Source organism: Drosophila serrata, unplaced genomic scaffold (genome assembly GCF_035046125.1).
Source record: "Drosophila serrata isolate PLE 108 unplaced genomic scaffold, ASM3504612v1 contig_347, whole genome shotgun sequence".
Classification (NCBI taxonomy): Eukaryota; Metazoa; Arthropoda; class Insecta; order Diptera; family Drosophilidae; genus Drosophila; species Drosophila serrata.
In genome coordinates, this window is record NW_028257245.1 from 2641425 (window position 1) to 2666334 (window position 24910).

The following is a 24910-nucleotide window of genomic DNA, read 5'->3' on the forward strand; positions in this document are numbered from 1 at the left end:
TCCCAAGATAACCCCCTTTGACTTTGGTGACGTTCCGGCGAATGTCGAGGACTCAGTGTCGGTCATGTGCCTCATATCCAACGGTGACTTACCCATCGACATTGAATGGTTCTTCAATTCTTATGGAATCAGTTCCTATTCGGGTATCAATGTGATAAAGGGCGGAAAGAGAAACAGTATGCTGAGCATCGACAGTGTCCAGGCCCGACATGCGGGAATGTATAGTTGTCGGGCGAAGAATCATGCAGCAGCTGTTAACTACACCACCGAGCTGATAGTTAATGGTACAACTAATAAAGACATTCCATTGTAGTCTTAGAATTTGTCCTTATTATTTCGTATTATTGTTCATTAATTACCTTCACTTCAAAGCGCCTCCTAAAATCACACCCTTTGACTTCGGAGACGATCCCACCAATGTGGAGGATTCCGTTTCGGTGACTTGTCTAATCTCCAGCGGTGACCTACCCATCGATATTGAATGGTATTTCAATGGCTACGGAATCAGTTCATATTCGGGCATAAACGTGGTAAAAGGAGGCAAGCGAAACAGTATGCTGAGCATCGACAGTGTCCAGGCCCGTCACGCGGGAAAGTATAGTTGTCGGGCAAAGAATCATGCTGCTGCTGTGAACTACACCACCGAACTGATAGTTAATGGTACCTTTCGGGGGCTTTTCCAAACTATATATTTGCGTACACATTTTTATTTTGTAAAGTTTTGTGTTCAGAATCCCCGGCTAATTGTAGCTTCCTTATTTGTTTCACAAGTTGCCCCCAAGATAGCGCACTTTGATTTCGGTGAGGTGGCGGCCAACTTTGAGGACTCGGTGTCAGTGAACTGCCTGGTTAGCTCCGGCGATCTGCCACTCGACATTGAGTGGACCTTTAACGACTACCCCATCAACCACTATTCGGGCATATCCACCTCGAAGATGGGCAAGCGCCTGAGTGTGCTGATGATCGATGCCGTGAATGCCCGCCACGTGGGCAACTATACTTGCAAGGCCCGGAATCTGTGGGCCTCGGCTGTTTACACAGCGAAGTTGATAGTAAATGGTACTCCTCTTCTCGCGGAGCCAGAGCTTCTGTACAGCACCTGAGTGTCGTTTTGCTTTAGTTAGTTTCATATTTGTGACCCCTGACTCCCCTCTCTTTTTGCATCTCTCCTATAAATACAATCCCCGCTTACACAAATTGCATGTTTGCTTTGGCTTCTGTGCATTGGCTTTTGTAGCGCAGTTTTAAGTCGAGATATTTATATAAATCCCTTATATAAATAGGTAGGCAGTGTTCTCCGGGGAGAATAGAAAAGATCTAAGTTGCCACTTTCTCCTAACTCTTCCTTATCACTCTTTTAAGTACCACCCCACATTAGTCCCTTTGAGTTCGGGGATGAACCTGCTAACTTTGGCGACTCAGTGACCGTTCAGTGCACCATTTCCAAGGGGGATCAGCCAGTGGACATAACCTGGCTATTTAATGACTATCCCATCAACGAGTACCATGGTGTCACCACATCAAAGATTGGAAAAAAGGTCAATGTCCTGACCATTGATTCGGTGAACGGCAACAATGCAGGCAACTACACATGCCGGGCAAGGAACAAGGCCCAAATGGTGGGGTACTCAGCAGCTCTGATTGTCAACGGTGGGACAGTGATCCTCTAAACATACCCTTACAGTAGTTAGATCATCATCCATGTATGATTTAATTATTATTTGTTCGTTTGTTATTTGTTGAATTGATTGTTTGCGTTTGTTATTTCCGCAAGTCTTGCCCCAAATCACTCCCTTTGCCACCGGCGCCCAGCCCACCCATTTGGGCCAGTACATAACCTACCAGTGCACCCTGACGGAGGGTGATCTGCCCCTGAACATCCGCTGGACTTTCAATAACCAGCCGCTCTTTAACGACGACGACCAGGACATTCTCATAGCAAAGATGGGTCGGCGGAGTAGTGTTTTGACCATTGAGAGCGTGGCCGCCCGACATGCAGGCAACTACAGTTGCCATGGGGAAAACAGCGCCGGAAGAGCGTCCTACAGCACCCAGCTTCGAGTCATAGGTTCTTACCTGGCTTAGTCTAAGACGGGACATTCCCACATCCACTGATTATTGTTTAATTTCGTGCACCTTTTGTTCTACCATTTACCATTCCCATCACCGAACACACACATCCATCCAGTTCTGCCGCGCATCATACCCTTCGCCTTCGAAGAGGGTCCTGCCCAGGTGGGTCAGTACCTGACGCTTCACTGCTCGGTGCCTGGAGGGGATCTGCCCCTGCAAATCGACTGGACGCTGGATGGTCAGGAGATCTCGGAGGACCTGGGCATCACTACGGCCCGCGTGGGTCGCCGTGGAAGTGTGCTGACCATCGAGGCCGTTGAGGCCACCCATGCGGGAAATTTCACCTGCCACGCCCGCAATACGGCGGGCCATCAGCACTTCACGACGCCGCTGAACGTCTACGGTTAGGATTGTCCCGGAAGCGGGTCGTTCGCGTAGTTCTTTGTGGTCGCCTACTAACCCCAGCGTCTGCAACAATGTCGCTGCATGACCTTCTGTACTTCTATGTCTCTGCTGCTGTCCTGAATCTTCCATCTCTGTCAGTCTGTCGACCTAATTGGACCTTTCACCTTCTCTTAGTATGGCCTGACGCACACCCACTCACAAATGCTTGCATGTACGACACTCGGACGCCACTGAACTGAACTGTACTGATTGAGGGTCCTTTATCAGAGTTGTCTTTCTTCATCAGAGAGATATTTAGAATCTTCCCATTAAGAGGGATACCACCTCGCTAGCTGAACTCAAGCTATAGAAGCTCCCAATGAAGATCATTATGTTTTAAGTTTAATTTTTATTTTTACTTTTATTGAAATCCGACTGAAGTGCCTCCAAAGCTGGCCCCTTTGCCCAACAATTCGCCCCTGTACGTGGGCGACTACTACCAACTGACCTGTGCCGTGGTGCACGGCGACGCGCCCTTCAACATCACCTGGTACTACAACGGCGAGCCAGCCGGAGACCTGCCGGGTGTGACCATCCTGATGCACGGCCGGCGCAGCAGCTCGCTGAACATCGAGAGCGTGGGCGGTGACCATGCGGGCACCTACTCCTGCAAGGGCGCCAACAGGGCGGGTGAAACAACGGCAGAGACCCACCTGAGTATCAAGGGTTTGTTCGACATATTCCTAAGAAATCTTTTGCCGGAGGTGGCTCTTAGATGTAGACTGACACCATATAGAAAGAAGCTTCTAGATCGATCGCTTAGGCCACCCCAGCAATCTGTAAATTCCCACTCTCTGTCTATGTCCTTGTGTCTGGTGTTGGAACTGTATAAGCACGAACTTGTATTATAAAACACATCTGGGGGCATCCCTTACTCCCTGCTGTATAGAGTGTTTATTCATTGCACGGCTTTTCGTCACCCAATCTCAGAACTGCCCCAGATCGAGCAGTTTCACTTCAACGCCAACGGGGTCAACGGAGGCCAGGCCGTTCGGGTCATGTGCATGGTCACCTCCGGCGACCTGCCCATCGACATCTACTGGCTGAAGGATGGCCAGCCGCTACTGCGTTCCATCTACCACAAGATCGACGAGTATACCCTCATCCTGTCGCTGCGTCAGAGCACGATCGGCGATTCCGGCAACTACACGTGTGTGGCCAGCAATGCGGCTGGTTTAGCAAGTCGCTCGTCCACCCTTAAAGTGAAGGGTATTATCTGCACAGCATACCTGGCTTATACCCTGTGTGTTTTCCTTTTGGTTTATATAATGCTTTCGTTCCTAGATTCCCACCTACAATTCAGAAATGTTAGCAGAAGGTACATATAAAAAGTTAGGTTACTAAGCAAGAAAATAACAAAGAACAGAAGAGGACATTCAAGAAAGGCTTACAATATAAAACAATCTCTTAATCCAGTCTGTTACAAGGTCTTTACCTTGTGAACTAAAATTACAAATGGTAACCCTTATTAGCCTCAGAGATAGGGGCCTTCAATTGGAACTTTACCTACTTCTTGCCAATAGGGGGGAATACATATTGAACAAAGTAAAGAATTCTAAGGATATTTTAGATATCACTTTATCGTTTAGTATATTACGTATAGTATTATTTCAAGAAGAAATTGATTTTACTTAGAATGTCAATATAACAACCTTCCTTCACACTTTCCCCTCTCAAAAAGAACCTCCGGTGCTCGCTCCGCTCCTCCTGTCCGCTTCCGTTTGTGACGTAGGTGACTATGTGCAGCTCACCTGTATTGCTAGCCGCGGGGCCACGCCCATCCAGTTCGAGTGGTGGCTTGGGGGGCGGCAGGTGCACGATGATGGCGATGATGACGTCACACAGGCTACAGTGGGCGAGCACACGAGCCTGCTGCTTATACAGCGGGTGGGGGAGGGACAGGCGGGAGACTACAGTTGCCGGGCGAGCAACCAGGTGGGCGTAGCAGAGCGCCGGGCCAGGCTGACTGTGAATGGTAATTGCAGCTGTTGGGAAATTCCCGCAGCTTCACCTCTCTCTTCCACTCTCGTTTCCTCCGGCAGCAGCCAGTCCAGTTTTCTCGACTTCTTTGACTCTTTTGATACTCCGCTCCACAGGCCAAACGAGATCGAATGTGGCCGTTTTTGAACTTGGTTTTTACTCGTGTCTCCACTGTATAAATGCGCACTGAACTCTGAAAGTAAACCCCCCGCCGACACAGGGGAAAAGTCGGTTGAGATCGAACCTAGGCCCCACTGTACAGTCCGTGTTCAACTTATTCGTAACCAAACAGCTCAGATCTGACTCTGCACACATTTACGCACAGCCACACCCGCACACACAGCACACTACCAAGCACTGTCCCCGAAAGGATTTCCGGAATATGACTCACAGCCCGAATAGTAGTTCAACTCCTGGCGATGCCTTGGTGTTTTGTACATTGCATACTCCTAGTTTCCTAGTCACACAAGGCTCATGCTCCAACACCGAATAAACCAGCCAACAACAACAGCAAGATCTATAACCATAATCGCTTTTCACTGTCTACTTAACCGAAACTAAACTTAAACGTAACTAAGGAACTCAGTCCTTTCCCAACGAGACTGAGTGTTTGCGCTTCTATAAACCGCGATCAGTCTAGCCCATCCATCCTGAGAACTTCCACGAATCCCCTTCCAAATCCCCTTTAATTAACTTTCATTTCATTAATCATTATTTACTTAGATCGTAAGACACAAAACTAAAGACAATATCAATAAATAAGATAAAATATTTTATATATATGGCGCACTATGCATCTTATTCATTTATATTGTCTTTGTCAAAACAAAGTCTGTTTGCCGAATAAATACAATGTTCATGCGAGTGACCGCTGTCAAACAGTACTTTGTTTTGCACTAATTGCATGCATCTTTTCCATTTAGTTTGTTCTAATTGAGTTTCATTAAGATCCACCTTTCATTTGTCCTTTTAACATTTTGGTTATTTGTGCTAAAACTTTGTTTGTAGTTTGGTATTTTAAGTTTAACTTAAATGTAAGAGAGTGCATGGAAATATCATTGTGAGCCGCAGTAAATGACCTGCCGTCAAAAAATGCATGTTCAGTGCAATTTCAAAAATATTTCCTGACACTCGAAGCAAAATGAAGTGATAACTTGTTAATAATAATAATTAAAATTAATTTTCAATCGATTAAAACCCATTTAAGATTCTGTTAACGAATATCTTACAAAACCAAACTTCACTTTGCTTCATTCAAGTCCGTCCTTCCGCTTACTATGAAAATCTCTACCATATTGCATGCATATAAAAGATATTGCTAAGAAACCTTGCCAGCTTCACTAACTTATTATCTTATCTCACCTGCCACATCGACACACAACAACAACAGTACCACCAAGATGGATCCTCGAGCCCACCGACAAAGCCTTCGCCCAGGGTTCCGATGCCAAGGTTGAGTGCAAAGCTGATGGTTTCCCCAAGCCTCAGGTCACATGGAAGAAAGCAGTTGGTAAGAAGAGACTCTTATATATGAGCTCTTGGAAAACAAATATTAATATCAATTCTTTCCCAGGTGATACCCCTGGAGAGTACAAGGATCTGAAGAAGAGCGACAACATTCGCGTCGAGGAGGGCACTTTGCACATTGACAACATCCAGAAGACCAATGAGGGCTACTATCTGTGCGAGGCAATCAATGGCATCGGCTCCGGACTGTCGGCAGTAATTATGATCAGCGTCCAGGCCCCACCAGAGTTCACCGAGAAGCTACGCAACCAAACCGCCCGACGAGGAGAACCTGCAGTTCTGCAGTGCGAGGCGAAGGGCGAGAAGCCCATTGGCATTTTATGGAACATGAACAACATGCGCCTGGACCCCAAGAATGACAACCGATACACCATTCGTGAGGAGATCCTCTCCACTGGAGTTATGTCTAGTCTGTCCATTAAGCGCACTGAAAGATCCGATTCCGCTCTGTTCACCTGTGTGGCCACCAATGCCTTTGGTTCCGACGATGCCAGCATAAATATGATTGTCCAGGAAGTGCCCGAGATGCCCTACGCCCTGAAGGTCCTCGACAAGTCCGGACGCTCTGTGCAGCTCAGCTGGGCGCAACCCTACGATGGCAACTCTCCCCTGGACCGCTACATCATCGAGTTCAAGCGATCCCGCGCCTCCTGGACCGAAATCGACCGCGTCATCGTGCCTGGACACACTACCGAAGCTCAAGTTCAGAAGCTCAGCCCTGCCACCACCTACAACATTCGCATCGTGGCCGAGAACGCCATCGGCACCTCGCAGTCCTCAGAAGCGGTCACCATCATCACAGCCGAAGAAGCGCCCTCTGGCAAACCACAGAACATCAAGGTGGAGCCCGTGAACCAGACCACCATGCGCGTCACCTGGAAGCCTCCAGCACGCACCGAATGGAACGGCGAGATTCTGGGCTACTACGTCGGCTACAAGCTCTCCAACACCAACTCTTCGTACGTCTTTGAAACCATTAACTTTATCACCGAGGAGGGCAAGGAGCACAACTTGGAGCTGCAGAACCTGCGAGTCTATACCCAGTACTCGGTTGTGATCCAAGCCTTCAACAAGATCGGAGCCGGACCTCTGAGCGAGGAAGAGAAGCAGTTTACCGCCGAAGGAACACCCAGCCAACCGCCCAGCGACACTGCCTGCACCACTCTGACCTCCCAGACCATTCGAGTCAGCTGGGTGAGCCCGCCCCTGGAGTCTGCCAATGGAGTGATTAAGACCTACAAGGTTGTCTATGCCCCCAGCGACGAGTGGTATGGTAAGTATATCAGAATATTAAAAGAATGCCTACAAGTCCCTACAATCTGATACCTTTATTTCCTTTCTTTAGACGAGACCAAGCGCCACTACAAAAAGACTGCCTCCTCCGACACCGTTCTTCATGGCCTGAAGAAGTACACCAACTACACAATGCAAGTGCTGGCCACCACAGCCGGAGGCGATGGAGTCCGCAGCGTTCCCATTCACTGCCAAACTGAACCCGATGGTAAGTCAAATAATGCTAATGATACAACATTTATTTACCAATCGCTTTCCTTTAACAGTTCCCGAAGCACCCACCGATGTCAAGGCTCTGGTAATGGGCAATGCCGCCATCCTGGTCTCCTGGAGGCCGCCAGCACAGCCCAACGGTATCATCACCCAGTACACAGTATACTCAAAGGCCGAGGGAGCCGAGACCGAGACCAAGACCCAAAAGGTGCCACACTATCAGATGAGCTTCGAGGCCACCGAACTGGAGAAGAACAAGCCTTACGAATTCTGGGTGACTGCCAGCACCACCATCGGCGAGGGACAGCAGTCCAAGAGTATTGTGGCCATGCCCAGTGACCAGGTTCCCGCCAAGATTGCCTCCTTTGACGACACCTTCACTGCCACCTTCAAGGAGGACGCCAAGATGCCTTGCCTGGCGGTTGGAGCTCCACAGCCGGAAATAACCTGGAAGATCAAGGGCGTGGAGTTCAGTGCCAACGATCGCATGCGTGTCCTTCCTGATGGATCTTTGCTAATCAAGTCGGTGAATCGCCAGGACGCCGGTGACTATTCCTGCCACGCTGAGAACTCAATAGCCAAGGACTCGATCACACACAAACTTATTGTGCTGGCTCCGCCCCAGTCACCACACGTCACACTCTCGGCCACCACCACCGATGCTCTGACCGTTAAGCTGAAGCCCCATGAAGGAGACACTGCTCCTCTGCACGGATACACTCTGCACTACAAGCCAGGTGAGAGAATCCCAGCTAGGAACAAGGATTTCAATATCCTAATCTTCAAATCTTATTACAGAATTTGGAGAATGGGAAACGGCCGAGGTATCCGTTGACTCGCAGAAGCACAACATTGAGGGTCTGCTGTGCGGTTCCCGCTATCAAGTTTATGCCACAGGATTCAACAAGTTAGTCTCGCCACACCCTTAAATCCCTCTGATTCCAGCTTATAATTTTGCACTCTTTTAGCATTGGCGCCGGCGAAGCTTCTGATATTCTGAACACCCGCACCAAGGGCCAGAAGCCCAAGCTCCCTGAAAAGCCACGTTTCATCGAGGTCTCCTCCAACTCCGTGTCGCTGCACTTTAAGGCCTGGAAAGATGGCGGATGCCCCATGTCCCACTTTGTGGTAGAGAGCAAGAAACGGTAGATCTCTGAGCCTGTAACCCATGCTCCTTGACTGACTTTGTTCGTCTTCTCCTAGTGACCAAATCGAGTGGAACCAGATCTCCAACAACGTGAAGCCCGACAACAACTATGTGGTCTTGGATTTGGAACCCGCCACCTGGTACAATCTTCGAATCACCGCTCACAACTCGGCTGGCTTTACTGTAGCCGAATACGACTTTGCCACACTGACCGTCACCGGAGGTATTTATGATCTGTTCTCCGATTCCCACACGAATCCCGCATTGCTTTTGTACATAGAGTACTCTACGTTGACAGTGTTGGGCTCTGATCCTGGTAATACCGCTCCAAGTAGCACCCGGAAACCCCAGACAAGGGGCCGGGCTTGTAAGTTGGAGCGGTGTGGGGATTGGGGTCCTGAGGCACTGTCCATATACAAATAACAAGATGAGAAGCACCCAGCTGTATACTGTTGTACACATCAATTTCCTGAGTTCATTTTGCCTTTTATCAATCACTGAACAAAATTTTACAAAAAACCATGAGCAAATTTTGCATTTGATTTTCAATGTGACAAATTCGCACAGCCTTTAGTTGTTATTTTTAGTTATCCACATAAAAAGCTTGTCGAAATAGTCGCCTAAGTTCAGTTATGATTTATTTAATTATTGTAAAAAGCTTTTGATTTTCATTTCGATTATTCAACTGCCAGAACTGTGAACGCAGAAGCACCCGAATAGTGTAAAATAGTGATCATTTTCTTTACGTAAATGCAATTTGTTTCCTTCCGTTTCCGTTTTTACCAAACATTCCCAAAAAAGAGCTGAAGCAACGTATATATAGTAAATATGTACATAACTGAATAGTTTGTCAACTCACCAACCGCAACGATTTTTAATTTATTTTATTTATTTTTTTACTAGACCCAAGCATTTGTAGTGCTTTAGATCACAGTATCAACAGACAAAATAATAATAAGAAGCGTAACGCCTCTCTCGAGTGCTCGTTGCGCATCTTACTGTTTTATATGTTTTAGTATTAATATGTATATTTTTGTGTATTACTTTCATTGATCTTTGTTTTCTGCATTTCTGTGCCCAGTTTGTGAGAGAGACTATGTACAAAATACATCCGATATGGAAAAAAGAGGAAAAGCTGCCTGTCCTCATTACGTATACGCAATAAATGTTGTTGTACCTGCCGATCCATTCCCCAATCTATAGATTGTAAAGAACTCTACTAGATGTATCTCCCAGTAAAACTTTCAGTCACTAAGGACTGATTCCAGTCCCTCCAAAGGCTTTGAGGTTCGGGTCCCACTCGGTGCACAACTGGTCACAGAATCGATTCATTATCACCCGTTAAGGATTTAGTTATGATTTAGCGAATTTACTTTGATTTTGATTTGATTACAAATAGCAAAATGCTCATCTAAAAAGACAAATGGGAAACTCAGTCCAGAGAATCGAGCAGAGTCACCACAACATATCGCAAAGACAAGCACAACAACCAAAGATACTTCATCCATTACCTCCGGCAGTCCGGGTCCGGGCCAGAGAGTCTGATCTGAGAGAGTTGACTTCCTAAAACCTATATATACCTATGAATCGTCCTATACTAATCACACCAGTCACACGCAGACATTTTGATTTTGGGTTTTTGCCATTTGCCATTTCGATTCGTTTTAGTTATAGTTATGTCAAGTTATAGTTGAGTTCCGCCTAAGTTAGTTGGTTTATTTCGAGGAGAGTTCTCTCGTTCTTGGAATGTTGTTCAATGCCGCCACTTTTTGTGCGGTTCTAGTGTTTAAACATACATACATCATACTACTTTTTATCTAGCTCTAAGCGGATTACAAAACAAATTGCATTTTAACGTATTTAAAATAACTCTTTTTATACAATTACGAATTTTTCAAATAGTTTAAATAGTTCTCATACTTAATCACAGTTTGATGCGTGCTTCAAGTTCTGCGCAATGTAAAATAATCGAAAATTATATGAAACGTACAACTAATTTATACTTATGCTCTGCTGCGACAAATATTATCGGGCAGTTGACCTTTGAGCTCTTTCACCTGCCATAGTCTGTATTTGTATATGTGTGTGTTGAGTCTATGTGTCTGGTACAAAAGCAGAGGTCAAAGGGCACAACTGATGTTTATCTCTCTCTCTCTCTCTCTCTCTCTCTCTATCTCTCTCTGTGTGTCTCTGTCCTGTATTTGTTTCACTGACCCGCAAAAAAACCACATCCTTTGGTTGTTGTTGTATTTGTTGTTGCAGGCACTATCGCACCCTCGCGAGATTTACCCGAATTAAGCGCCGAGGACACGATCCGCATTATCCTCTCGAACCTAAATTTAGTTGTGCCCGTCGTGGCGGCTCTGCTCGTCATAATCATAGCGATAATTGTTATTTGTATACTGCGTAGCAAGGGCAATCACCACAAAGGTATCTATACTGATCACTAATTAAGAAATGTGTTCTTTTTTCGGTTTCTCTCTATTTCTCTCTAAAAAAACACACACACCCACCCCTGACACACACACCTGACACCACAACACTTGCGCTTTTGCCATGAACTATTTGCTCGAACTGCCTGAATCGCATCCACTTGTTGTTGTTGTTATCCAATGACCCCATCCCCCCTTACGGTTGCATGTGCGAAATATGGTTTGTATGACCCGGTGTGACCCGAAAGGAACCATTGCGCCCCTGGACGATGGCACGGGGCACGGGAACGTGCATACCCGAATCCGCCTGCCCGCCTGGATGCCCGAGTGGCTCGACCTGAACTTCATGGTGCCGCTGATAGCCACCGTTGTGGTGGTGGCGGTGGGCATCTGCGTGGTGTGCGTGGCCCTGTCCCGGAGACGAGCGGACGACATGCGCGGCGGCCAAAAGGATGTGTACTGTAGGTTCTCCCCTTAGGGGATTCCCCCTGGCAGCGCAAAGTGTCCCCTATGCATCTTAATCTTAATAATCCACATGACGTTGACCTCCGAGCTCAATGTCTTATTTCTGTTTTATTTATTTGTTGGCTACATGTTGGTTGTAAGAATAATTGAAATGATAGCTTAAATATTTTGAGTTACTTCTTATTCGGTTCTTTAAAGTTTTGACTCAATTAAAAAAAAAAAGAAAATACTATTTTTAAAGAAAAATATGCTGTTAATAAGACTTTTGAATGAAAAGATGCGCTTACAATTAGGAGAGAAATATAAATTTAAAAACCTGTAAAACTTTCCATGTGGCTTTTGAAATTTGAAAACATCCAAATGGAAAAATGACAAAAGAGATTTAAAGATTACACGGTATTCCGTGTCAATCAAAACTTACTGAGCTAAATTAATGAAGTTATAACATATATATGATTATTTTTGAATGCCAATAGCTATTTTTTACCTTCATTTATCAGGTTTTTTATTGTTTTAATAAGAATATTTTACCAACAATTTAGCCAATAAACCGATAAGTTATGCCGTCACTCTTAAAAAATCAAAATATAACTAAACAAATAAGTATCCTAAGGAATGTCAATGTGTAGTTCGGCTTTGCATGTTTCATTACAATTTTTAGACATTTATACAAGCTACACTCACAGAAATAAACCAAAAGTTTGCACTCCAAAAATATACCAACAGAAACTATGAAACTACTAAGAAAATATACCAAACAATCAGTAAATATCATATTTATATATATAATATATTCAATTAGTGTCCATATTTGTGTGCTCATATCAATATCATCATCGATATATCACCGTCATTGAAACAATTGGATAATCAATTAATGACTTTAAAGGAGCTGAACATAAATGGTCGGACAGCATCTGAAAATCAATTTACAAAGCTATAGTAAATCGAGTTGTAAGTTGTTGTTGGGCTTTTAGAGTTCAGTATTTATATATAACATATTCAGTATTAGTTTAACCACAGTAAAAGATATATCTATGCTAGCCCCGTTGTTGTACATACGTTTTGCTTACGACCTAAGCAACTTTCACAATCCAACCGACTTCTCCAACTATCTAACTCTATCTGTATCTATATATTCACAACCATATCCCCCACAAAACAAGACAATTCAAATCTATCGTATTCGTTTTTGAGTTCTGAATACTTTCCGTACTTTCCCCTTTTATGAAAAACAAAACTGAGATGCTTTTTGGAATCACCATCGAGATCTTTGATCGATGATAATCGTAAAGTCGAGTTAAATCCAAAATTAAGTTCATCGCTCATTTCATGTCATTGCTAATCGAATCGTAATCGTAATTGTTGACCAGTTGGTATATTTTAAAATCGAAAACCAAAAACCGAAACACTTCACGTAACATCTTTTGGAATCCTTTTTCGCAATCGTAACTTGTATTTTTGAGCTACTAATTAGCACATTTAGTGTGTTGACATGCCGCACCAAAAACCAAAACAAAAAAACCGAAACCGAATCCTTAAAAGTAATTTGTCAAATCCAATATCGAGTGACGGAACAAGTCGAGATCGAAAACAGAAGTAATGTATGCGAGCAGCGACTGATGACGGAAAAGCATCTTCAGTGTTTCAATATTGAGTTGGCGATATCATATATTAATTCTAGACGATGTAGTTTACAATCAGACAATGGGACCCGGCGCCACCCTGGACAAGCGTCGCCCGGACCTGCGTGACGAGCTCGGCTACATCGCTCCGCCCAACAGGAAGCTGCCCCCGGTGCCCGGCTCCAACTACAACACCTGCGACAGGATTAAGCGAGGTACAGTCATAAGTAAGCATCTAAGTTTCCAATGCAACATTTATTAACGCCTCCCGGCCACGTCCGCGGCTCTAAGGGGTCCTTTTCCCCAGATCCTTGGGTCGTGGCCTGGGGCTTAGTTCTTTCTTCCATTTACTTTGCGAACGAAAAAAAAAAACCAAACGAAAAGTATTTTGCGTTGCCTTTGCATACACAGAGACACACCACACACCCGAGCTAAGCTTTTCCGGAACCGAAAAATTCTTAGTGTTGCTTTTTCAAGCCGCTTCCTTTTGAGTTTCTCCGAATTCCCAAAAATTTGTCCCGGCATGCAAAGAACAAGGAAGAACCCGTTCCTAAATGTTGTTGTAAATTTAGAAATGTTTTTATTTAAGCTTTGGGACTTTTGTCCCGTCTTTAATTGCCATTGAACTTATCGTTTAAACCTCTTTCCCCACGTCCAAATCCCGAACCCTTCGGTTGCTTCGATTCGTTTATGATTTCCATTGACCTAACTTTGATGTTGTACGAAATTGGAAATTGAAAAATACCACACTCGAAACGAACCACCATCCACCACACACCTCGACCCACATGAACACTCGAACACCACACACGAATCGACCAGGTCGCGGTGGCCTGCGCTCGAACCACTCCACCTGGGATCCCCGCCGCAATCCCAACCTGTACGAGGAGCTGAAGGCACCGCCAGTGCCCATGCACGGCAACCACTACAGTCACGCCCACGGCAACGCTGAGTGCCACTACAGGCATCCAGGTAGGAGGATCCATGGAGTGGAACAGCGAAGAGGAGCAGCCGCTGTACTCCAAGATTTTTGTTTCTTATTCACCCGAAAGTGTTCCCACTAACCCCGCCCTACCATGGAAGCCGTTGGGTCGATTTGTGGGTTAATATATATGTTAGTTTAAAAATTAAACAAACTTACTTTCTTTTTGGACTTGAATTTCTTGAATTTAAATGCATAAGCGTTACGCATCTTATCAATATTTACATCTTTTAGTCTTCTTTAATCTCTCATCTAATGAAAACATTAACCTAGAGCTTAATGTTGATTCCTAGATCCTATCAAAACTCTATATTATATACCCACAAATCGACCTCTTCCCGTATTAACCTACTTTTAGTTCATTAATTCCGCACTAACATAAAGTCCAAGTCCTGGTCGCATTCAGTTAACTCAAGCTAACCAATTAGTAAGTAATGGGTAAGGATAACAGGTATCATCGATCCATACTAAACACACTAAAACCATGCCACTGAACAACTGTACAAGTCAGATTAAAGACACATGCTAATCGAGTTCTTTTTTCGCAAATGCAAGGCATGGAAGATGAAATCTGCCCCTATGCAACGTTCCATCTGCTCGGATTCCGCGAGGAAATGGATCCCACAAAGGCCATGAACTTCCAGACCTTCCCGCACCAAAACGGACACGCTGGTCCCGTTCCCGGCCATGCTGGCACCATGCTCCCGCCCGGACACCCCGGCCATGTGCACTCCCGCTCCGGATCGCAGTCAATGCCGCGGGCCAATCGTTACCAGCGCAAGAACAGCCAGGGTGGACAGTCCTCCATCTATACACCAGCCCCCGAGTACGACGATCCCGCCAATTGTGCCGAAGAGGATCAATACGTGAGTATTCGAGTATGATTAGAGATCGGTATAGATCTGATGGACATTTCCACCCTTTAGCGCCGATACACCCGCGTCAACTCCCAGGGCGGCAGCCTTTACTCCGGACCCGGTCCGGAATACGATGATCCCGCCAACTGTGCCCCAGAGGAGGATCAGTACGGATCTCAATATGGAGGTCCCTATGGACAGCCCTACGACCACTATGGCTCACGCGGATCTATGGGACGACGCAGCATTGGTAAGTGAAAGCTTATAATATGCCTAAAGTTATACGATTTAAGATCTGAATCATTTGTGATTATTTTTATGATCTATAGGATCTGCTCGGAACCCTGGCAATGGCTCCCCGGAGCCACCACCACCGCCGCCACGGAACCATGACATGAGCAACTCCTCATTCAACGACTCCAAGGAGAGTAACGAGATCTCAGAGGCAGAGTGCGATCGCGATCACGGACCACGCGGTAACTACGGAGGTGAGTTTCGGGTTTGACTTTGGCCAGATTAAGTCTGTATAATTATATCTAACGTTCGCTGTGATACATTCGAGAGATTGTCATAATTTTAATATCAAAAACTCGCCATCTTTTTTCAATTTCATCTTTTTGAAATTTTTGTGTAAAATTAATCAGAAGACTCCAATGAGGGTGAGTGATCCAAGCCTGCGAAGTTGAGTTGAGTTAGTTAGTGTGATTATCACGATCATCATTCGAAAGCCGATCACCGCTCATACTTCGATTTCTCATGAGTCCCTCCTCTAATTCACCTTCAACCCCAATTTATTCACAAGAGCTCTCCAGCAATCATTGAATTTGAGTCATGACCATCTTACAGAAAGAGTTTTTTGTTGTCTTGATCATCCATAAATATTCATGCTGTGTTTTGCTAAGCAATTTTTGAAAAATACATCACCGTTTTACCGTACATTTACGTTTACATTTACAATTACAATTACAGCTAAGTTATTTTATGATTATTTTGGTTTTGGTTAACCGATTTTATGTATATTTTGTACCTTTAAGATCCGATTTAATTGCACATTTTTCCATTTCATTTCACTTCATGGAGCACACACCGTTTGTACCTAAATGTTTTCTATGTTTGTATCTAACGAGGGGAAAATTAAAGTGACTAGAAATCTGCATGTCCCGACCTCTTAGAGGACCATTTAAGTTCAATAGATCAGGGGGATCCGCACTCATTTCAAAGCAAAAGTTTCCTGCACGAAGTTAATTCCAGATTGGAAGCCGAACTCATCATTTTGTACTACTAAGCAAATGTTTTTATTTTGATTTTACATTGCTCATTTTTCTTTCTACTTTCTTTTATGGACTTTTATGATTAAATTTGTATAATACCCTACTCTATCGGTTCGGGCCACACACAACCAAATTTCTTTTGCAAATATTTTGAAATCCCAAATGCTGAACTCGCAGCAGTGAAGCGATCCCCACAACCGAAAGATCAGCGCACCACCGAAGAGATGCGTAAACTGATTGAAAGGTAAGATCAAAGGCAGAAACTTGCCCCTAAAATAATCACAAATCGATTGCACAGATTCTGATGCAGTTCCCCCCACTAATCGCAATCAATAATCTCTCCTCTTGTTCATTTGTTTAAAATCGTATTTGTGAATGGTATTCTGATCGCTGACACTAGTCGTCGACAGTTGTAAGTTCCAAACTAACCCCAACTAAATGTGACTAATCACGAATGCCTTGCATGCCGACACATCCACCAATTGTATATATACTATATAACCCTCTATATCCTTAACTTGATTTTTGTGTGTATTCTAATTTATTTTGGTTTGGTCTTTGATTTTGTTTTGGTTTTGATTTTGGTTTGACAGCAAATCACAGTTGAATGTTTTGAAATACCTTTTGACATACTAAGCAGATGCTACACCATATGTATCTGTCGTTCACAAATTAATCAAGTGTTTCCATAAATACTCGTATTAACTGTTTATTGCAGCTTTGCGCTTGGCCTCAGCTTGCAAAAAAATATATGTATGAAAATATAAACAAAACCCGAAGTAAACTATGTAAAACCATGAACAGAACATAAAGACACGGCCACCAGGGCGAGATTGGAGTCAAGAAAACCATCGGAGGGTCCAATCTCGCCTTTTTGCAATGCTTTGGTTGCAGCCTTAATACATTCACTATATATTAATCCACCTTCAAGTGCCTTAACTAATGCTATCCATCTTCTTGCCACCAGAAACGAAGCCGGCCCAAAACAACTCCAACTCCAACAAACAAATGGCGCAGGATTCACAGCCTACGATACTATGGCAGTGTAATTTGTAAGCCCCTCCAGCATCCGCCGGGCGAGGCAGCTTAGCTTAGTGTTCCAAGAGCATGGGGTGCGTGGGAGTTGAATGACACTCAGACACAGGTACACACAGGTACACACTCAGACAGATCATCAGTACACACACACAGTACACACGGAGGACGGAGCGAATAGCGCCCATATAGCGCATATACACATACGATTATCCAACTACTTCAAGTAATTATTACGTAAAGAATGCCACTTTGAAAGCATATTTACACTGTCTATGCAAGCAGCAAACCAAACATACATACAATATACTATATAATTGCATTCAGATATGAATACCTACTATATAAGTGTGTACTAAGGGAAATTATTGAAAGCTATACGAGAAATTGAACCGACTTACGGCGCGAGAAAAAGTGAGAGGAAAAATCGTAAATGAAAACAGAAATCAGAACAAAAAAACATACTTATATATATATAATATATTCAACTACGAATATTCGAAACTAATTTTTAATAATGTATTTTAGTTTTAAGAGATACCTACCAAAATATCAGAGGAGACAGCAACTATGTATGGAGTACTCTTTGTGTGTAAAGAGAGAAGGTCGATTTCGAACTCTGTTTGTGTAAACTTTTTGCCATCTATGCCAGGAGCAGATAACTCATCCTTTGCCTAGACTAAGTCGGAGTCATAATATTAACTCGTCTAATTGATATATACTATATATATTTAGTCAAATACGCATTGTATAATTTCTACCCATTTGGGTGGACAGCGCACATTTGACGTTTCGTTTGCGTTTTGCGTTGATTTTTGTGATGATTTGTAATTTGTAGAATTGTGTGAGTCATATTTGTATTCGTCTTATTCTATTCTATTCTGCAAACACACACCATGGTGTTTTATTTTAATTTTACTTTAATTTTTAATTCGAAAATGCGCTTCCACGAGATCGAACCGAGAGAACTGTTCAAAGCACAAATCGCAGCCACATTTAAATGTATTATACAAGATCCCCAGGACATCGAAAGGCCACACAATACACAGTTGCACAATGTTGTTTTTAGAGACCAATTCTGATATTGGAGCATGAGTTATACGCATTTGAAGCTTTAAGAGAACTTGAAATTTGAATTTGTTTATTTCATATTCATTTGACCTACCTTAAGTTTGTTAGTTTGTAAGTTGCTAAATATATGATTTTGATTTTATTTAATCATTTTTGTTATTATTTACGTTATTATTTGTTTGGGGTTCCTTCCATTCGCCCTTAAAATCCGTGGAGATACCACCACTAACACTACAAAGACTGACTAATGCAAAATGAAAACGAAATCGAAACCGGAACCGGAAGCGGAAACGGACAGTGGGAGTAATGATGCTCAAGGTGAAGAGATATAGCTAGGCATAATGCTTCAGGCACTGCCATCGGAGATCGGAATCATATTTTGATCCCTCACATCCTTGGGCACATCATGAATTGCATTTAACCAACGGGGAGCGGAGACACGTTTTATACTTCTTTCTTAGACTTATGATTTGATTTTGATATGTTTCGGTTCCCACTTAAGCTATCGAAGCTCGTACTCACTCTTATATAGCCTATACCAATTTTATAGATATATCGCATATATGAATGTAGTGTTGTGAGAAAACTAAAATTGCTTACCTACATATATGAGTGTACGACAAATTTTCACGGCAAACGAACTACAAATATTAAGTAGAGATTAGTAACGGAAAATGGCATTTAATCAATAAAAAAAGGAAGTAAATCACTTACAAATTTTCAAGTAATTCAAATAGCAAGCAATAATCTAGAGTCAAGACGTTGGAAGCAAGCAAGATTTTAATTACTCTCATATTAACTAGAAACTTTTCGGCAAATCAAAATCAAAAAACAAATACACTTTTGGCATGAACACAAAATGAAGAATCGAATAAATACACAAGCGGTTTGAAATATAAAAAAAATCTAGGCTAAGTAAAGTAATATTGTATCGACAAACCATCAAACATTTTTCATACATTATATCGTGCATGAATGATCGCTTTTTGTGTTGCTTCACTGTGAAAATACTTGATATTTGATATTTCACTTTATGCATTGATTAAGCCCCGCTACATACTTGTAATTATTTAAGCGATAAGCTTACATGCATATACATACAACATATACAAATAATTTTCTACTTAACTTTACATAAAACGCATTAATCAAAATTTAGCTCGCATCATTAATAAGAAAGCCAGACGGACACACAAGTACATTCAACTTCAACGCACTTCAGGGGGAACCAAGCACTAAGATCAGAAGACACTTACATTTTGTATCCGAAAAAGGGACAAGCAGTTTAAAACGCATTTATACTAATCACTCGCTCCTTCTTAGCAGAACGAATATTATACGAAATTAAGAGAAGAATCAATACCCGCCAGAGGGAAGACAGAATTCGTAATCATTAAGCGCGACATTATATGGTAAACCCCAATTGAATACTACAAATAGTGTATTACTAATTACAATTACGAAAGCATACATATATTACCTATATTAAATATTGAATGTATTGAATATTGACTAAAGTCGGCCTCTCCGCGCACCACCATCTCGCCATCATCGCTCCACGCAGGGTCCATCTCGGTGGACACCACCCAAAAGTCGACCACATTGCATTGCATGCGCGACGAGCGAGAGCCAAACTTTGTCAGTTTCCAGTTTCAGTGTCATTAAAGTCAAGCAGAAACTAATTAAAATTAAATAAATGCCAATTTATGTTGGATAAAACCAAAACTACGAGTTTTATTTATATCGTGTAGACTGTCGGGAAGGATTTTAAAATAAGATATTACTGAGGCTGAATGAAAGAATGAATAAATAAAGGTAAAGCTTAAATTTCTCTTTAATTTTATTGGTAATTGGGCTAAGGAGTATATAATCTTACTGAGATTTTGTAACTTACTTAATGCCTAATATTCAGCACATACTTTTGTGCGTTGTTTGGTTTTGCTCTGTGTCAAAATAATGTCATTTTCTTAGCTAGTATACAGTAGAAGGGGTTCCCTAAAAGTAAAATATTTTTCCTTTGATACTTTTAAGCTTGAGTGTGTTTTTAACAAACTCCAATGAGCAACGTTTTTTAAACTTTTTGAATAATCCTGGATATTAAAATGCTTAGAACAGTCTCCTAGAAAATTAAGGCTTTGGAATTTATGAAGACTGATAAATCAAGTTCGCTTGAAAAAATATATAAAAGAGAGAATTATACAATAATCTGGAATATATTACATAAAACAATTTAATTTAAGAATTCATAATTTAATAATCCGTATATTTTTGAAAGTCTTTAAATAATTCTGGTAATTGCAGGAATAGGAATTTATGTAAACTGATAAATCTAGTTCGCTTGACAAAATGTACAATAGAATAATTTAATTAAAGAATTCATTTAGCCCTTTTGTAAGCTTTACTTTTACTTACAGCATGTATTTCATACTACTTCTGCATTTTAAAGATCTAAATGGAGATGGTTTTTCTCCAGATAAATGAAAATTTTATTATTCTCTATTAAACGGGAAAATAAGAAGAATAAACTCATCCCAAAACACCAATCGCGCTTAACCACTTTCAAATTAACTAAACAAGAAATGATGAGAGATCTGTTAAGCACCAAATTTAACTGCAAATTTAAATCTCAGGGCTACTTCAAGAATTTTTTATTTATTAATTCATTATTAGCAATCCTTTTTGAAATTAGCGTTGTATTTTATCTGAACAAAAAGAAAAATATATTGCTATTAAGCAACTTATTTTGCGCCAAACGTAAGCTCATTTGATGCTCAAAAAGCAAATGTGACGTTTAGTTAGCTTTTCGAAATGAGCTGAAATTTTTCCCAGGCAAAGAATACTTGACAAGGGCTTCAGCTTCCTCGTAGTTTTAACGCAGAAGCAAATCATGCAGCCACAGACTTCAGTTGTCGAGGGGAAAAACCGGCCCTTTGTGGAAAATTTGAAAAGTAGGACAACAAAGAGCGCGCCTTTCCAAGAGCGTAAATATTTGGCCTTCGGAGGCAGCACTTGGAATTTGCACATCCAGTTAGCACTGGCCCGCTAAGCTCTCTGCAAAGAACAAGTGCTGATGCAAACAGCGGCCAGTTGGCCACGCCAATAGCCCGGCGGCACCTGCAGTTCCAGATTTGCAGAAGTTTCCCAAGTCCACCAGGTCTCTTGGCCATCACCATTATTTGCATACACACGAGTACGCCGATTACCCAATTCAATCAAAGCTATTTCCAACTCACACTCTCCGTGCGGCGGCCTTGCATAATACGATATAATTAATTGTTGCAAAATCCGATGATTTACAACTAAATGTTGCTCATTAAATATAAAGCCGCACAGCCATGCCCACTTTTCGACGACGCCCCGCGAATCCAACTACGTGGATGTGGTCGAAGGAAAACAAAAACAAAAAAGCTGAAAATTATTCACAAACAATTGCGATTGACGCCCCGCACATCCAACAATTGTGCATTGTCTTCGGCGTTGTGACGCGGCTGCATAACAGAAATGGCAGAAATTTCATCATGCAAATGGAAGCGTTTAAACGCTAAACGGCCTGCGAGCTACTGGCTACTGGCTACTGGCTACGAGTGACTGGCTCATGACAAATACTCCCATCAAATATTGATCATTTAGCGTATCAGTCGCAGAACTCCGAGGAAGTCGTAAACTGCAATTGTCTTGGAGCGTGGCAATAAATCTGCCGTGCGAGGGGTGAGCCGCCAAAGAGAGAGGCGGCCGAAGAAAATGTGAGTAGAAAATAGCAACAAAATAAAAACATAGTGTTTGACAATCAAATCGTTTTGCATATGAATGAATGAAACCCAGGCAGCACGGTCAGTATGGTCGGGATAATGGAGGCGGGGCAGCAGGTGGAACAACTAGGCCAAAACGGGCATCATGCCGCAATTTGCATTTTGGCCGAGTGAAAATGATGGGAATTTCATAAATAATACACCAAGAGGCAGCATTTGTTAAACAATAAATGTAATAGTAAGCCTAATAGGGTGAATTAAATCCACTAATTTGAAAATTTACAAGCTTGAATGAAAGTTATAGAAAAGAGTGAGTTAATCAATTACTTGTAAGAAATTAACTTGGTTAGTAATAAACATTTAACAGATAGTTTACAGTGTTTATAATTAGAATAAATAAAGTCATCACAAAATAGATATTCATTCCCTAATGACGCTGAATGCGAGGCAATAATTTGTCAAAGTCTTTGTCACTTCACAAAATTGAATAAATTGAGAAAACAGAAGAGTTGCGTTGCGTTGACAGCGTTCAGGCATGAGTTGGCCAAGCAAGTTCGTTGCCTGAGTCTTTTGTTTGCCCCAGGGCTGGGCAGAGGCGGCTGCGACTGCGACTGCGACTGGTCAGCTATAAAGTGGCATCTATATATAGATTAGAGAGATACGGGACAAGCACGTTGACAACGCAATCTCTGTGCGGCCCTTTAATTATGTTTTATGCCCGCTGCAAGTACCTGAAGCGCGCGTTTGCAACATTATTTCACTTGCCATTTCGGCAGCGTCATGGCTGTTGTGCCTGGTTAGTGACTTGGCAATGTTGCCACACTCCCCATTTTCTGTTTACGGCCTGGCGCTAATTCACTGCTGCTGCTGCTGCCTCTGCAGCCCAATCAGCAAGTGTCGTCGGCGACCTTGCCACAGTCGCAACACTTGCACTTGCCTAATGTCAACCGAGGGGGAGGCTGTGCCTGCTCCAGTTCTCCGCTCCGCCCGAGCTATACCATGTTGACCCACATCTGCACCCAGAGTCAACAGCACCTGGCGAGCAATAACCCCTCCATCGTCCGTCCTCCGTCGTCCGTCCTCCGTCGTCATCCGCAGCTTCACGCTCGGCAAGAGCGGCTTCGAGTCCATCACGTGCTCCGCTGCCGCTGCGGTTGCCGTCTTGAACCTGAGCCGCTATACCACATATAGTTATTTGTACAAGAAATGTTTCGCTGCGGCTTTTTGCTGGGTGTTGCTGCTTTGCTGCTTTGCTGCTTTGCTATGTTGCTGCGTTGCTGTGTTGCTGCGTTGCGGGGTGGAAACAAAAGATTTATTACAATAAAATATTTCTGTCGCTGCGCTGCTGTTTTTCGCTTTTTTGTGTTGCTGTTTTAATTTTTGTTTTGTTAGCTGAAATTTATTTTATTACATTTTTTCAATTTCTTTCTCTCGTCGTCTGTGTGGCTGGCTACGTTTTGTTTTTGGCTTGCGGCTTGTGCAATGTTGCTGCCTCTGTTGCTGCTGTTGCTGCTGCTGCTTCAATAATTAAAACAACAACAATTATGTGCTTCACTCAAATGCGTTAAGTGTCGGTTGCTGTTGTTTTTCGGCGTTCGTAAATCAGAGTTTAGCATGACACTTGCTCGGTTTGGTTACATAAAGCGGAATGCAATTGAAGTTCCACCAACAGGCTAAAGACTTGTGGTGATATGGCCAAATTGAATTGGAAACCCATTTAGATATGGCCAACACGCAGGGGGAAACAAAAGATTTCCGACAACGGTGTGACAACATTTTGAAAATCTTATGAAAATCAAATCAATTTCCTTTTGTGCCTGACGAAAGCAGCTTGTGGGCGACCTTGGCTCAATTAGCCGCTAATTGTTAGCCACCTCTGAAAGAACCCTAAATGGTTAAAGAGCATTATGTAAATTGGGGAAAAAATCAATTACCGAAAATCAAGGAAATCCCCGAGGCAACATCGGTCCATTGTGCTCATCAACAATAAACTGCATCTGTGAGCTTATCGCCGCTCATCTTTTCCTTCCCTGCCTCAAAACTCATTTGCAAGCGCCACATCAATTGTAGATTTGGCAAAATCTTCGCCAGCCTCGTTAGTTGAGCCACTGGCTGAGATTTCCCAACGGAATGTTTGCTTGAACTCGAACTTTTGGCGGCTTTTCAGTTACCTAATCGGCGCAGCTCCCGGGGCTCGAATCGCAACTGCAACTGCAACTAAAGCAGTTGGCTTCCTCTGCTAACCTTATGCGGGTTTCGCTTTCTGGCACACAGACACACTGAGCGAAGGCGGGGGGAGTCAATTAAAGCAGCATGTTGCAACTTGCAACTTGCCACTTGCCGCCGAACAGGCGACGCGACCGACTGACTTGGAATAGCAGCGATGTTAGATGCCACACAGTGGTTACAGGTGTGAAATTTTCAATAATAATTGGTGTAAGGTGTCCAGAAATTCTCAAGTCAGGCTTCTGGGTCACGGTCCCTTAAATAAATGTTATCAACTGAAGTTTGATCTTAGCAAAACTTTCAATAATGATCAAATGTTGGAAATTAATTGATTTTCTATATAATACTTGCTATTTAATAATCTGCAGTTCAATCTTGAATTATGTATTCATATGAAATTGTTTAGACCTTGAGTTAGCTAGAAACCCTTTAGAACATATTTTCTCTCTTTATAATATTTAAAGGAATAGATCGAAGGGCTAGACATTAAAAAAGGGACATTTATACGTCTGTTGTAATG

The 24910-nt window shown here is 42.8% G+C and overlaps 1 protein-coding gene across 17 annotated transcripts in view; it reads left to right on the top strand.

Annotated features, from left to right (window-relative positions):
• Dscam1 (Down syndrome cell adhesion molecule 1) overlaps positions 1-20140 on the top strand; it is a 65963-nt gene extending 45823 nt beyond the window's left edge. For 10 of the 17 annotated variants that reach the window (XM_086838476.1, XM_086838478.1, XM_086838477.1 and 7 more), the window contains 17 exons: positions 5888-6007; positions 6071-7297; positions 7370-7525; positions 7584-8267; positions 8329-8437; positions 8499-8675; positions 8734-8900; positions 11358-11570; positions 13259-13414; positions 14022-14171; positions 14737-15047; positions 15108-15288; positions 15368-15526; positions 15683-15697; positions 16487-16553; positions 16710-16721; positions 17277-20140. In XM_086838476.1, coding sequence (XP_086694602.1) covers positions 5888-6007; positions 6071-7297; positions 7370-7525; positions 7584-8267; positions 8329-8437; positions 8499-8675; positions 8734-8900; positions 11358-11570; positions 13259-13414; positions 14022-14171; positions 14737-15047; positions 15108-15288; positions 15368-15526; positions 15683-15697; positions 16487-16553; positions 16710-16721; positions 17277-17358 — 3986 coding nt within the window. In that variant the 3' untranslated portion in view covers positions 17359-20140. Of the gene's footprint in view, positions 1-2188; positions 2477-2898; positions 3184-5887; positions 6008-6070; positions 7298-7369; positions 7526-7583; positions 8268-8328; positions 8438-8498; positions 8676-8733; positions 8901-10939; positions 11108-11357; positions 11571-13258; positions 13415-14021; positions 14172-14736; positions 15048-15107; positions 15289-15367; positions 15527-15682; positions 15698-16486; positions 16554-16709; positions 16722-17276 lie in introns of all 17 variants that reach the window. The other 7 variants (XM_086838480.1, XM_086838479.1, XM_086838489.1 and 4 more) reach the window with 5 other exon arrangements.
• Positions 20141-24910: the final 4770 nt, after the last annotated feature.